This window comes from Triturus cristatus, chromosome 2_2 (assembly GCF_964204655.1).
Source record: "Triturus cristatus chromosome 2_2, aTriCri1.1, whole genome shotgun sequence".
In the NCBI taxonomy this organism is placed as follows: domain Eukaryota; kingdom Metazoa; phylum Chordata; class Amphibia; order Caudata; family Salamandridae; genus Triturus; species Triturus cristatus.
Window position 1 is genome coordinate 965,635,822 of NC_140582.1, and position 16,420 is coordinate 965,652,241.

At 44.1% G+C, this 16,420-nt stretch overlaps 1 protein-coding gene across 9 annotated transcripts in view; it reads left to right on the top strand.

The window, feature by feature from the left end:
• The first annotated feature begins 15,306 nt into the window (after window positions 1–15,306).
• PROM1 (prominin 1) overlaps window positions 15,307–16,420 on the top strand; it is a 675,175-nt gene continuing 674,061 nt past the window's right edge. For 7 of the 9 annotated variants that reach the window (XM_085642385.1, XM_085642386.1, XM_085642382.1 and 4 more), the window contains exon 1: window positions 15,352–15,730. In XM_085642385.1, the coding sequence (XP_085498511.1) occupies window positions 15,493–15,730 (238 nt within the window). In that variant the 5' untranslated portion in view covers window positions 15,352–15,492. Of the gene's footprint in view, window positions 15,731–16,420 lie in introns of all 9 variants that reach the window. The other 2 variants (XM_085642390.1, XM_085642389.1) reach the window with 2 other exon arrangements.

A 16,420-nucleotide genomic window follows, 5' to 3' on the forward strand; every position in this document is an offset into this window, starting at 1 on the left:
GTAATCATTACTTTTCAGTCTTAAATCAATGGAAACTGTTTAAGCAGAGTATTCCACTTTCAAATAGGCAAGTTTAAAGTGTCTGAGAGTATTTGTTTGCTATGCTAAGTCCCCAAGTCCTGTAATGGCTGGCAGCAACTTTTTCACATGTTGCTGGCAGCCAGTCAGAGAACTTGCGGGACTCTGACTTCCTCAGGAGTGATATGACCCAAGGGAAATAAAAATCCCAGGGCCAATCATAACACTCTACTTTTAAACTGGCGGGCCTGCAATAGTCTAAGACACTCCTGCTGGGTCCCGAAACAAGAAGAGAGGGATGCATTGGTGCCCAACGCTGCTCACAGCTGCCTGTCTACTCTTGCCCCAGAACAGGGTGCAGGCACCCCCTACCCTGATCAGTGGCATCAACCCTTCCAGTTTCCCGCCACCGAGCCTGCTTACACGCCTGCACCATGGTTTGCTGTAATTAGATTCTCTTCCTGGCTGCTCATGCACATAAAACTGTGCAGTAAACAACATGTTGCACACGTGATTATACTGACTGACCCCCTCGCCCCCACCTTCCACCTACCACCACCCCCTCCTCCACGGCACAAGTCTTAAAAAAAAGAAAAGAAGTGGGGGGACTAACCAAGTTAGGTAGTTTGCAAGTCACCTCACTCATAGGTTTATCTGGTATATCAGGAGTACATTTAAGCGCATTATGAGATTTAACAAAATAGAGTTGCTTTGGGCTTGCTCCAAAAAAAGTGGTGCAATCCCAAGGCAAAATGTGGGCCTCAACTAATATATTTTTTTTTACAAAGCCTCGCCACAAATAAATTGGCAACAAGGAGAAGTATGGCAGTAAATCTCTTCTGCTTAATTGGTTGCAAAATCTGTATTTTAAAATATTTTATGTAGTTAAGGCTTCTGCTACAGAGGTGCCCAGTAAATCACCGGGAATAATAATTATGGTGAGATAACTCTGGAGGTTAAAGCATTGCTGGAGATCTGTGTTTTGTGTAGTCCCAGATTTGTATCAAAGTAGTATAGAAGATTAATGTGCCAACCATCTAATAATATCACTACACTGTTATGGTGTACATGGATCAGCACGCGTCAACCACCTCATGATGCTACACTTTTCTTCTGCACAAGGTTCTCAGTGTGCCAAACACTTAACAATGCCACTACTTTTTACAACACATATTAATCACGCAATGGCTATGCACCTTGTGATGCAGGTGCTTTCAACGTGCCTACCTTCTAATAACACCAGGTTATTTTTTGGAGCATGGGTCTTTCAGAACTCCCTTGAACTAATAATGCAACACTTTACTAGGGCAGTAGTCCCGTATTGTTGCAACCACTAAAGCTACCGCACTTTTTTAGGTGCAGAGGGTTCTCAGTAAGCTAACTACTTAATGCTGTCACATATCTCTGATGCGCAAGCTTTTCAATGTGCTTGCCTTCTATTGTCACTATGCTATTTATGTTCTTTAAGGCTTTTGATGGGCCACCGACCTAGAGCTACTCCACTTTCCTTGGGGTCTAAGGCTTGCTATGTATCAAGCTAATGCCTGTGGATGTTTTTGTTGCACACAATTCTCTGTATATTCTAATCGCTCAATGTTGCCCCACTCTGGCACACAAAACTCTGTTATGGCAAACCATCTACTGCCACTACACGTTTCTGGTGCACAGGCCTCATGTGGCAAGCAAAAACCTACACTTTCCCAATGCACAGGGCTCTTGATATGTAAATGTAAATGTATGCGTCTTGTAAAGCGCACTGCTGCCCTGAGGCGTCCTGGCGCTGTAGACCGCTGGAAGATCTGCATAGGGGGATTTGCAAACATACAAGTGTGCAAGGGTGAATGCACTGATCACCATTGCATTATGAGCTTAATTTAAAAAAAGAAGACCCCTTTCTCAAGATTCTCAGAAGGTAAAGCAAGCTTTCTGACGCATGCATGTGCCAGTAAAATGATACGGGCGCCATTTGCTTTAGTTTTCAAATACCTCTATGTTCCTCATCCTGGTCAGAGTCAATACATTTTGAGGTGGATTCACCTCCCAGACAGTAAAAAGAATGCAGTGGAATTCTAAAATGAAGCACCACCTACCCTCCTGAGTGCTATATATAGGTTAGCAGTCCCAGAATCCTCCTGTTTTCTTTTTCCTGCCTCCTGATGGGATGATAACGCAGGACTTTGGAGACATGAATATTCCTGTGTTATTTTGGGAGGGCTGTCCCTTGCCTGCTGGGCTTTCTCCTGCATCATGGGACTCCTGACCTTACTGCGCAGGTGGCAGTGACAGTTCATTATGCAGGGGGGATCTTTTCTTTCCCGTTGGCAGGATTTGGGGGGAAGCGGCTCGCTATCACACATGGGTGGTGTTCTGGGAGTCCGCACATGCGTGTACTATTGTTTTCTAAGCGCGAGGCTATGCGTCTCAGTTACAGGCTGTTTATTAAAGAGGAAACATGCAATCATAGGAGTAGAAGTGTAAGCACCACCCTCGTTTCCCAAAAGTTGGGAATTGAGAGGTGAAAATATCTGTTTGCACTTTGTGAGCCTTGTAAAAAAAAAATAATAATCAAGTTTTTGAAATTTCGCGGGCAGTTTTGTAAAAATTAATAAATTTTTACAAAACTGCCGATTTAGCGATTTATTTGCAAATCATGCAATCGCTAAATCCTGGAGAGTCTGACTAGACCCAAAACAAAAAAGTACATTTAAGCTTTAATTATCAGTGCCTCACTAAATTCTAAAGTCCGGGCAACCCACTGTTTGCTTATGTATCAGAATAATGAATGTGTTGCATGTTTCTGACAGTTAGATTTATCCCCTGATAAATTTCAGCAGGTCAAACCTACCAAAATTTACAAGGTGAAAAAGGCCCGTAAATGGTTGGACATGGGGATTTTGGTGTGGGAAAAATTTGCTTTTTATGCCCCATTTTCAGGGTAAACCTCGTGATTGCTTTTGTTTATTGCAACCAATAAACAACGAACCCCAGGGAATTGCTATTATTCGAATGTGACAAATAATGATGTGATTAAAACAAATTGAGGTCCTAGCGTCAGGCAGCCTCTGCTTTAACAGTTTCCCACCATAATACCTCTGCACCTCCATTCCATTGCAAGCACAGGCATTCAAGTGATTCCCTTTCCCACTGTGCAGACAAATACACACACCTTCACACCACAAACGTTTACTCTTTTTTTTGGTAGCATAGAAGTCACATGTAGTATTCAACTCCATCTGCCACTTGGGAATGCTTTAGCCCGGAAACATATTTACACCGCCCTGCTTACTTGTAAAGATCCACTAAAGATGTCCTCTTACCGCTCATGTGTTTTCATTATCCACACCCCAGTTATTACCAAATGCATCAAAAATACATTATCACCACCCTCTACACCTTCCCTGGTGACGTCCTTGTACAATGCCCTTTCAACACCCAGAATGGCGGTCAGTTAATGACCATGCCCACATAGCCACACACTGTTTGCTGTACTATGCATTGCCTGTTAACTACATCCATTCTTCTGATACCCTATTAATATATTCAGTTTGTGATTATTTTGGGGGTGAGGAAGCTGTTGCATATTTACTAAAAAAATGCCTTAACTTTTAAATACTCTTGCATCAACTCTAACACATACTGAACACATTTATCACCTACAGTGTATTCAAGAACACCTTCCCTCATGAAAACTAATTTAAGCAAACATCTAACTGGGCTTGTGTACATGGTCTTTAAACTCATTTTATGTAAATGAAATCACTTTTGAGCACTGCGTTGTCTGCACTAGGATCACTAATGCTTCTGTAGTATATGATTGTATTTAATACATATAAAATGCAAATCTCCTTGTGTGTCCTGTGCTTTTCAAATTAGATTTGATATATGAGTAACACTGAAATAATTATGGGAATCATCTTTGGTGATCACGAGGCTCCTAACTTTCTGAAAGTGCCATTTTCAAAATTATAGCTTAAAAACTGCCTTTACCATTAAAGAGGATTTTTAGTTACCATTTCTCTGACAGCAAACACGAAATGCTTACCTGTTCCCAATCAAACATTAGCGCTTATTAAATGGAATAAGACAACTTAATGTTATCTTATGGGAGAGGTAGGCCACACTAGTGAAAAACGAATGCAAGAATTTTTCACTACATGGACATGTAAAACTTAAAAGTACATGTCCAACCTTTTAAATTACAGTGCGCTCTACTCTATGGGCTACATAGGGCCTTCCTTAGGAGTGACTAATATGCAACAAAAAGGGAGTTTAAGGCTTGGAATGGGGTTATAATACCAAGTTGAATTGGCAGTTTAAAACTGCATTTAGGTTGCAATGGCAGGCTTGGGATGTGTTTTAAGAGGCTACTTAAATGGGTGGCACAATAAGTGCTGCAGGCCCATTATTAGCATTTAAGTTACAGGCCCTGGGTAAATGGTATACCATTCTAAAAGGGACTTATAGGTAAATTAAACATCCCAATCAGGTTTACGCCAATGTTACCATGTATAAAGGAGTTAGCACAAGCACTTTAGCAGTGGTTAGCAGTGGTAACGTGCACAAAGTCCTAAGGCCAACAAAAACAAATTCAGCAAAAATAGTAAGGGTGAAGGAAAAACGTTTGGGGGAAGACAACCCTAAGGCTGACCGGTCTAACACACGTGAACCTCTATGTGTAGACTGATGACACCAAAATAATTTCTGCCTGGAATACCAGCTAGTAAACCAGGCAAAACACCAGCATTATGTATCCCACTGGTTGAAAGACTGAAACAGACTTTTCTATGCATGAACGGAGTTAAGTCTGAGATGCTGTTACTAAGAGCAGCAGAATGTGGCTCATTACTTTTCTGATTGATATTCATCATAGGAGCATCAGTGTCCATGTTAGGAACTTGTGAATACGACTCAACTCTGAACTATCATTGGCTCCCCAAGTCCTAATCATATCAAAGGTAATCATTACACTTTTTCATACTTGTCCTGCCCCTAAAACAGACAAACATGTAGAGCTGACAAGTGCCCCAAATGATGTTGCACAATGAAACAAGAGCCACTCTTAAACCTATGGGAACCTGGGCTATTGACACTTCTTAATCACAGTGGTTCTCATTGGTATCATTCAATTCATTCCTCATTTTTCAGCCAACTTGACTGCACGCAATTGATGCAGAAGATATAAATAGTCTTCAGACCACCATGTATCAAGTTAGCTAATATTTGCTAGCATCATCTTTTCCTATCACAAAGAAGTTCTTCTTGGAAGTGCAGTGTGTCCCACTGACAAAGGAAACCCCAAACCAGTATGTCGCAAGACAAGTAAAAGTGAGTACGGTATAACCACAACTTCTTGTGTGTGTTTTTACAACTGCAAGGTTGATAATCAACTATTTGGCCAATATCCAATTTCTTTGTTTGTTTTTTCTATATGTCAATGTCATTTCGACCCTCAACATGGTACAGGGGTCTCATCAGGACAAGACGTTTTGTAGGACATATGGCCTAGAAGCAGGGCTTTAAGTGGGATTAAAAAACTGGAGGGTCCCTCAAAGGGGCATGGCCGATATAATGAAGGGCGTGGCTTAAGAGCACGTAAGCTAAAAATCTCTGCTTAGCTAAGTGTGCCGCCCCACTGGTTTTTGGCTACTTTTGTCATTACATCCAGATAGATAATACAGCAAGTAACATTACACTTACAGCAAGCCAGTACTATTGGTTTTGTCAATGGTTGGTAGTTGCATAAGATAAATAAGCTACAACCATGCCTTTGTAGTATAACATATTGAAAATGCTTCCATTCTGAAATGGTGAGACTGTGAAAGAACTATAACAGGTCTCTTTGAAGTTACATCAAAGGCAATGAAGGGTGGCACTGCTGCAGAGTTAAGATTTATTTTTTATGTTTTGTCGCAAACCAAACTTATGCTAATAAACAGGACATACTGGACACCTGAGAAAATCTTTAAACTTAATCTTAGTGAGAGCCCGACGTGCTGGAACTGTAAATCTAACGTCGGTAACCTTTCCCACATGCTTTTCTTTTGCCCCACTTTACAAACATACTGGGACATGGTTTACGAGTGTATAAGTAACACTTTCAACATAGTCCCTCCAAGAGTATTTTCATATATTATATTAGGTGCTCTGGACCCTAAAGTCGAAAATGTAAATGACCGATACTTGCTAGACCTCATGCTCACCTTAGCCTGTAAAATTGTATTGTGTAAGTGGAAAAACACCAATGATGTGTCTTTTAGAATGTGGCAAGAGTCGCTATCTCTCCTCAGAGGAGCGGCCAATGTTGCACTCAATTCCAATCCATGGCGTAAAGCCCACAGAAAACTCTGGAAGTCCCTTGATGCCTCATCATTCTCATACGACCCACCACCATGCAAATCGTCCTAAGCCCCCAGATTATAGTACATATCATATATTACACCTGAAGCGATACTCCTGTACTGTATTATATTTCTTGCCTCTACAACTATGAAGAATGTAACTACTTGATACATATGTGCTACATACTGTATTGTATACTCCTTTGAACTCTCGTGCAGAAATGTGTTGGTTCACTTACCTCTACGTCATGGCGGATTCACTGCGAATACCTTAGCTGGGCACTTGAGCAATTTGTAGTTTCTATTATTTACTTATTTCGTTTTTGTACTTGTATTTGTTTTCTCCTGATTGATTTACTTATTATTATTATTATTGTTCTTATTATTTGTCATTTCTTGTAACTCACTAAAAATGATTTGAAATCAAAAAAAGATTTTATTTTTTCATGGTGAGGGCAAAAGGGAGAGCCCGATAGGGACCCGTACCTGCACCTGCTTTAAAGAATTGCCGGTGCTGAGCACCTGCAAGACCCCGCCCACTTAAAGCCCTGCCGAGAAGTACCATTCACTATGGTCCAAAGCGGGTGAGGGAATGTGATAATCAGACCCGTTTCAATAATATATGTCCTCACTGTGAGGGTGATGAGTACCTTTTCTGAGAAGGAGAACTATATTTAGAAATGTAGCTGCCGGTTAAATGTGTGGCAGCTCGGTGAACACAACGGTATGGTAACCCGTTGGTCTTTGTTTTGTATGCCAAATCATGTAGAACAGTCTGCAAGTGCTCCGAAACCAGGCAGTCAGAATGTGCCGGAGCCATTAGATGCCATCATGGGGATGGTGGACAGCTGGGGTCAGCAGACTACCATGTCTGTGAGTTGCATTTTAACAGGGCTGCATTTAAAAATAAAAGTTTTTGTTTTGTTTGTTTGAAAGTTGGCATTGGTCGCATTTTTTAGTATTCACAAATTTGTTAATATCTCCTTTGAGGTGTTGATAGGATTTCAATGTTTTGCGACTGGATTTTTGTTGCAAAACATTGATACATACATCAACAAATCACTATTGGAAGGCACGCCCTAAATACACCCTTTCCAAGAAGAGAATAGTTAAGGTTTACTAACCCCATTTTGTGAATTGGTAACCTGTTACCGAATTGCAAAATGTATTTAGTACATAACAAAATGCCATTTTGTGGTTGCAAACCTGGTGATTTTGTGAATCGCAGGCTTTGTGTGCAATATAGCTTTGTACGTCATGCCCTAGATTTATTCTTTACTGCTCACTCGCTGCCCACTTTAGATCACTTTCTGCTTGTGGTTCCCAAAGCAAGAAGAGGGGTTCAGGCCTCCTCTATAGATTCAGCCAAGCTATGGTAGTCGCTGCAATAACCTGCGAATGGGATCCAGTTTATGCAGCTTCAGGAAATACCTGCAGACTTGACCTTTTAACAGAGTAAGGAAGCATTTTTCCCTTGCTCTTGTCGTAGATCTCCTTGATCGCCTTTCATCTTTTTTAGGTTTATTGAAATGTATTTTTGCTAGATGCTTCTTATAGTGCTATGAAGTTCTGCATCTTCCGGCTGGCCCACAACTGAACTCTATCCATATAGAAGGGGGTGCGATTGAAGAATATCGGATTGGGCGCCCTCAGTTCATCAACTGGACATGTACACCCCCCTCCATGCAACAAACACATTTTGATTCGGAGTCTGAAGTGTCCAAAAGTTGTCATACATCACTTTACAAAACTACTTTTTACAGCACTCTGAAGTGACCAGAAGGTGTTAAAGAACAATTTATAAAAAAAACCTATTAATAAATAAATATAATACCAAAAGCATACTGAAACACGTGTGCGGTAACATTAAAGTGTAATGCACTTATTATTTAGGGGAGCGTTACGAGGAAGTAAAAGGATGCACAGATGTAGCTTTATTCACTTATGCATGTAAGAGGGAAACCCTTAATAATGCAGTCATTTTTACGCCCACTATGAGGAGCCTGGAAGACTAGATTGTGTGGCCAAGGGTGGTGAATGCTGTTGAACGTTCAAGTAATGCAAGGACAGTGACCCTACAGACATCCAGTGCTCCGTGGAGGCCAGCACAGAAGATGGGCTGCAGGCTAGATGAAAATAAGCTAGTTATGGACCAAAACCTTTTGTGTTTTCCAAAAAAAGGGAAGCACCCCTGACAATAGAGTTTCGCAACAATTTAGCGCCAGTAGGGATAGTGAAAAGGGACCATGGAAGGGGTGTTAGGGAGAACCATTTTTTAACAAAAGAGTAACGGGTGCATCTGCAAATGGGGAGAACACCAGAGACAAGGGAGCAGGTCTGAAGAAAGTACAAGGATGTGTAACTAGGTACAACACTTTCTTTGGGAGTTTCATGGCGTAGGGCCCAGCACAGTGATTAATTTAAGGGCTAACAGGGATTCATCCAACTGTTATTGAGAGAAGGATACAGACTCAGTCAGTCAGTGTTGACTGGATTCAGGCTGCTGGACTCAGGGCCGGCTATTGGGCAGTGCTGCCTGCTTTGGGGCAGTGCAACCGGTGCAGCTGCACTGGGGGCTGACCTGTGGATGGGGCGCTGACCTCAGGGTGTGGGCGCCGTATTTGGCAATAAGGGGCACTTTTGCCCGTTGGCAGAGAGTGAATCTGAGGAGGCAGGCGTGGGGTGTGAGGGGTGCCAAAAATGATTGCCACATCGGGCGCCGCCAGTGCTAAAGCCGGCCCTGGCCTACTAGCGTGACCAGTGACTTGATGGTACTAGATTGCATGGTAGCCTGCCAGCTGAATGTACCAGAACAGATGGTTTCAATTCTAGGCATTACAAATTTTGGCAGATTCTCAGATTTAGACCTATAATTGATGTGACATATGCCATGGTAAGCGGCCTAGCTCTTGCACTGAACAGGCGAATAGTGTTATGAAGCAGTCTGCTGAGACACTGAGTTGCAAGGGCACAAGAGCACATAGAGCAGCCGGCATGAGAACACAGCTGCTTGGGCCTGTTGATTGTAGGGCATGCTGGTACTTATTGGTCTCCATGCTATTGACATAGGGCAGGTGAGGCTATATTTACATAAAGGGCACACCTTTGTGTAGTGAGCAGCCTGTCGTGGGTGCAAGCTTCCGATGGCGCTGACGCGTGGTGAGCAAGGCACCTAGACAAAAACCTGCTGGGTACATTGGTCCATGGTAAGCAGCATGCCCTGGCACGGACATGCTGGTGGCATTTGTGCATGGTGAGAAGTCTGCTCAGTCAGAGGGGTGTAGGGTCCACTAGTGTAGATGAGCAGCACACACAAGGCATAGATCCATAAGGGTCACTGGCAGGGAGCAGCTTCAAGGGGGTGTTTGGGGTGTGACACTCCGCAAACAAATACATTCTGGGCTTGGTAGTTAGGTCTGAGGGCCCTGAGTCGGGCTGCTAACTTCTCTGTCGGTTTTTAGTTCAAGCCTGGGCAGCACCTGGGACCTCCCGGGTTGAGTGGCGCGAGGGTAGGTTGACGGCCCATTCCGGCAACAACCTTCAAGACACCAGAATCTTGGTGTCCCGGTGGCGCCACGGCCACGGACAGGAGCAGGGATACACACCACAATAGGTCCCCTTAGACATATGGCGAGATCGTTTTCCATATAACGTGTGGCAGGTAACAATTGTACTCACCACGTTGTGTAGATAATTGACAGTTCAGTAGGTCCTGAAGAATTGCCACGGATCTGCGAGGCATGCTGTATTCAGTATTTGGGCCATAGGGGACTTTAGAAACGCCCACTGCTTTTGGTTGATTAGTTGGCCTGCTTTTTAAAATTCCTTTTCTCTGGTTGGTTAATATTGTGCATCTGTCCTGCCTTTTGATGCTTGCTTCACTCCCCAGCAAACATCACCAAATGATTATTTCAGTTGGCCAACTCTGGCCATCTCTTGACTCCTCTCTGGCACCGACCCCTTTCCCCCGTCATTGCTGCTGGCATGAAACTATTGATGGGTTAACAGTTCTAACGGCACAGTCTGTGGATCATCGAAACTCAACCTAATAAAAGAATATCGAGAGCTCTCCCTCCACCCTCCGAGCAGAAATGCAGCATCCATCCATGTTGTTATCTGGAGGGGGAACATTTAGGCCATTCTCTACAGGCCACTGGCCTGCTGTTAAAGAACATCACGGGATCGGAGGTAAGATCAAGTTTGTACAAGTATTTGCAGTGCAATAGGCCTTGCATTACTGAAAATTTGACCTAGTGGCGTTGCAAATAATAATTCAACGCCAGTAGCTCACACTTTCAGTAATGCAAGACCTTTTGCATTATAAACGCTTGTTCCTTTTGTGAGCCAAGAATGAAAGACAAAACAGTGACCTTTGATGTAAACGAGAGAGAGAGAGAGAGAGAGAGAGAGAGAGACACAGAGACACCCATCTGGTGGCTGAATTTCAAAATATGAAACCAGATAACTTAGAATCAATACCAGCTTCTCTGCTTGTCCAAGTTATGTGATCCTGGGCAAAAATACATTTTTTCACAGATCCTCATTTTTCTTTATTATCACATATTAGCGCATTATTAAATAGTTGAGTTTCTAATGTGCGCTGTATAAACACTGCTTATGTTTGATTTAATGGACTATAATGTTCATCCATCTTTAATAATAATCTAGGCCACGTTTAGGGTTTGCATGACTACTGAATCGCCTCTTAGTTCACCAATGGCATTGTCGCTGGCGAGGGTGAGACATGAATGTTTCTAAAAACTATTAATTATAGTAAATGTCTGTCCATGCAGTGATATAAGCTGTTGCACTAAGGTGAAATGCTTAATTAAGCATGTTAAAAAAGAAACTTTATGTTTTTTGCATGATATGCATGCTGAATATTTTCATGGCTCTACTCATGCACAGACTCTTTGAGCCAAGGCAGACCCCTGACTTGGATCTAGCTCGGCTCGCCCTATTATTTGCCTGCACATCCTCCTCTATTTGTGACTTGGGCACAAGTACATGAGGCAGTCAGTGACTTCATAAAATGATTTGTAAAAGTTAAGGACTAGAAACATGGAGTCCTGCCCACATACACTTGATCCAGCGAAAGGCCAGGATAAACTTTTCACAAATCAACGTATCACTCACAATGGGCCCATATACACATCCAGATTTCCTGACTGTTTCGCTGGGGGTCAAGTTTTGTTTCTCTTTGATCTGAATTAGTCAATGCCGAACTAATCTTTACAGATCAAGACTCTTCCTTTGGTCAATGGACCATTAGTCGAGTAGTTGATGGTGATATTAACAAATTCACTAATCTATCTTATAACTTTTTAATAAAATGATCGCAGACTCCAAATAAGATGCAATTGATTTTACCTAATAATTCAATCAAAATGAATGCTCATTTGTACAGATTCTCAGTGCAAACTCCATCAACTTTCATGGGAGAGAAAATTAATTTATCAAATAACATTTAAATACACAAATACGTCCAACAATCTCAACGTGTTAGGGGTGATAGAGGAAGAGACAAAAGACACAATAATTCATACTTTGCAGAGAATATGCCAAATTTAAGGTAGAATGATAATTACCAAGGTGAAACAGAAAACCCAACCCCTGGCCAAAAGGATTGGTGGAGTTCACCTGATTACGAGTCAGAAGACAAAGACTATAGGACAAGTGCAGGATAAGATTATACTTACTATACTTCTCTAGAACCCGACGCACTGGAGCGCATCCCTCTCTTATACTCTCTCTCTCCCTCCTCGATATTCTTCCGCAAAATTTCAATCTAATCAGGCTGTCTTCAGTATTGAATCTTCTCAGTCTGTTCTTCCCCAGCAGCAGCTCTCGCCCACTCCTCACTCCGCATCAACGTCTCTTCGTAGCAGCTCTCTCTATCTTAATCTTTAGGTCACTCAAGTTATACCCTTTAATTGTGCATGTCCCACCCTCAAAGGTTGCAAATATCTATGACTCATGAACTGTGATTGGGTCAGGGCAAGGGAGTTGTCATCACCTAATGCGATCATTCCAGAATTCTTAACTAATTCTTTGTTTAGTAAACCCTTCCCACTTAATTTATTCAATTTTCAGAACACTTCCTTTCACATGCATACACAAAATAGATAGATACAAATTTTATATAATTTCTTCAGTTGAAGAACTTTCCCAAGCATCCGTCCTTTGTTCTTGGCAGCCGGTCAATGTCCCGGTCAGTAGGTCATTCCAGGATTCTAATGCGCAGACTCAACTAGCGTTACGTTTCACCTGCCATCTTTTATTTTGGCTTAACACATCAGGCCCAAATGCACACTTTTGATAAAGGAATCTTAAACAGAGGTTAATTTCTCAAATATGTTAGTATCACAGTTTACCACCCACTTCTACTCTATCCCATCTTATTTTCTTCTTTGTTAAGCAAGGCATTAGTAGCGAAAACCTCTTTTAAAATCCAGGCAAGGATATGCCAGGCATGCGGCACTTCGAGACCTACAGTTAGCAACTCCTTGCGCATGTGTGAGAGTTTTCCTCTCACATGGGTTAATCACATGGTTATTGTATGCGGGACGGCTTCGCACATGCGCAAGGCGTTTTTCGGTTTCAAGTGGGATTTTAGTTACGTAGCAAATTATTCTTTGTTATTTAAGCAAGCAGAAAGCCTATTTCCCCATGTATGAATGTTGTGTGTATATTAATTCTCTTTCATTTTTCTATTTCTACTTGTTAGTACTTGTTAACGAGAGGTTGATTCGAGCAAGTTTCTTTTCTTCAAATCCTTGCTCCATCACACTGATCTGACAAATCTATCATCAAGGCTTTTTGTAACAGAGATGAAGAAGTGTGCATGCAGAGAAAATACATTTGAAATAAGTGATGCCAAGGCAGCGACTCCAGGCCATTGTGTTGTACGGGATTGTAGTCATGATGTCTCAGAGAGAACTACCAGGCCCAGGTGGGACAGGCAGGAGAATAGCTTCAGTCAGTGTGCTTGTGGGTGTCACACCCCTCAAATGCATTCTTGGTTTGGTAGTTGTGTCTGGAGGCCCTGAATCGGGTCTGCTATGTCTGTGTCCGTTTTTCTTGTCGTTCTCATTTCGCTAAGAGGTTTTAAGTTGTTCTTTTTTTGGATCGGAATTTGAAATATATATATAGCGAAGTTTACCAAAAAAGTAGTAAACCAGCACCCACAAAAGTACTCCTTAAATGGGAGCAAATCAACTACTTTTTGGAATTCAAAAACATTGACAGTAGTGGCTTGGAAAGCTGTGCCAGTTTCAAGTTTCTGGGCATAATACCGGCAATTAAACACCCACAATTTGACGGGATGAATGCTTGCAAACAGTTTATCCAGTGGCAATTGCTCAAACTTACTGTTTTTCACCCACTGTGTCACTCTAGACAAAGGAAACCTAGTGCAAATCAGTAGTGACCCGGTTCCTCATGGAAACAGTTCATCCCTACCTTCAGTCATCTCATACATCCCCCCTCCCCCAACCCCAGGGGCAGATTGGTAACTAGGGCACTCGGGATATGGCCAAAGGGCCGGTAGCCGAGTTCTAGCTGTGGGGTGCTTTTTTGGGCAGCCTGGGGGCTGTCTGTGCTTTTAGGATGCAGCCCGGGGCCCAGTGGGTGCCTGAGTGGCCTTTCTAGAGACAGATGGGGGAAGATGTCACTCCCTTTCTCTCACTGGGCAGGCCCATTAATGTATGCTGATTGAGCAGGGGTAGGGGGCCTGAGCAGTAGTGGTCTCACTTGCATTCATGTGGGGCTCAGCAGTGTGAACTAATCTGTACATTTTTTTTCATCTAAGTGAAGGTAATAAAACATGCCCCCTCACCCCCTTTCTTTTCATAAAACTTCGCTGAAGCAGTGTTTTGCGGAAAGGCAATACACAAATGTGGGCCACTTTTTTTTGGGTGTGCCCGGGCCGATTTTTTATCCCAATCCAACCCCTCCACACCCCGCAACCTCTTCGCCCCACCGTGCGGTGCGTCCCATTGCTTTTTTAGTTTGGGAAATGTTTGACATTCAGACCCCCGGAGTGTCAGTGACTAAGCTACGCCCCTGGTCCCTGGTGAACAGTGAGTAGCCTGCCTTGGTACAGAGCCCAGGTGACACTGGTGCATGGTAAGCAATCTACATTCACGGAGAGTTGCTGGTGCACAACTAGGGCACAACACAGTAGGAGAAAGTCTATATCACGGTCAACATAATAGAGAAACATAGCTGCCCAAGAGACTGGGCCTGGTAGGCTGCCTATCCTTGATATGGAGCTGCAGGGGACTGGTACACGGAGGGTACACTGGGGGGATGGAAATATGCCTCCACGGTCCAGGATATAGTGATGTTGGAGCAGTGAAGGGTGGGGAGCCACCTGGCCTGGTGATGGAAGTACTATGGAGACGTGCATTCAAGAATGTGGCCTAACAGCTAAAGTGGTCGACCTCGACGCTGGGGAACGGGGTTCGAATCTCCGCCGGGATGCTCAACATCCTGTGATTCTGGGCAAATCACTTTATCTCCCTGTAGGTAACAAAATGAATGTGTCCGTCTGTAACTCAACTGTTGCTCATGTAAAGCGCTCTGATAACTTAGGGTGGAGTTCAGCGGGTATAAAACTCTCCCAAAAAATAAAGTGTACACTGATGGTTAGACTTAGAGAGCGGTATGCCCGGACACTGAGCTGTTGGATGGCACTAGGGCATAAATGGCACATGAACCGCGGGGTGGACACTAGCCCCACAGCATTACACCATACAGGGAGGGGGCTCCCAGCATCCCCTGGAAGAGCTCCGGGGCGTTGGTCAGTGACTGAACCCGGCAGCGGTCTCTTGGGGCACTGTAGCGTGGCGAACATCTCTCAGGCACATCGTACTGTCCGTGGGGCTGGGGTGGGCGGCCGCTGCCTGCCCTGTGCGGTCTCTAACAGCTGCTTTGTGTTTCCAACAGAGGGGGCGCAGTGCGCGGCCGGCCTGTGGTAGCAGCAGTGAGCAGCGCGGAGGTCTGTGAGGACAGAGCTGCATCCAGGCACGGATTGAGGAGGCAGCCACGACCGCTTCAGAGGAGCCCCCGGGAAGCTCGCCTGCCTGCCGAGCCGCACCGCTCCGTCGCCCATGCCCCGTGGAGGACGCTAACCATGGTTGCGGGGCCCTGCCTGCTGCTGCTGCTCTGGGCTGGGAGGACTGTGTGTGACATGCCGCCCGGGCACCGGACCACGTCTCCTGCCGTCGCCGCTGCTTCAACTTTGGATTTTGGCTTCGTACCTGCGGGGACCTATGACACCAGCACGCACCACGAGCCCGGGGCCATCGGGGCGCTCTTTCAGCTCGTCAAGGCGTTCCTGTACGTGGTGCAGCCCAACCCCTTCCCACAGGGTGAGTGTGATCGGAGGGCTACGGCGTGTTATGGGGCTTTAAATATAGGAACTGCTCCCTCCAGCACCGCATCTGTTGTTAACGCGCAGCGCTGCCTGTTTCACCACTGCAGGTGTGAACGCATGTCGAATCTCTCAGTGCATGCGGCGCGTCTCAACTATCAGACTCTCGCACACACTGCCTGTCTCACCACAGCTGCATTGTAATTCACGCCTCACCGCATACTGCCTGTCTCATCACAGCTGTTTAGCGCTGTATGTCTCACCATTGCCGCATGTTCCATGAAGTACTGCATGTCTCACCACACACGCTCGTATCACTAGTCACACAATACATATATGAGCACACACTGCTTGCCTACCACAGATTGTCTCACCACACACACTGCATGTCTCAAACAGCCTTGACTTTTTACTACACACAGTCATATTACACACTTCATATTACACACTTCATGCCTCACCACATCCTGGACCTCTTAGCACAGAACCTATTTAACTATGATGTATTGCCTTACTGGTCCACAGCGCCTAGATGCCTTTGTTGGCTCAGGAGCGCACTAACAAAAATAGATCAAATCTTGCCGCGCACTGCGTATCTGAACAAACACTGAAACACTATAGCATAGAGTCCACTGCTTGGCCTCTTGGCGTTGGACAACATACACGTCTTTTATATCTCACGTCACAC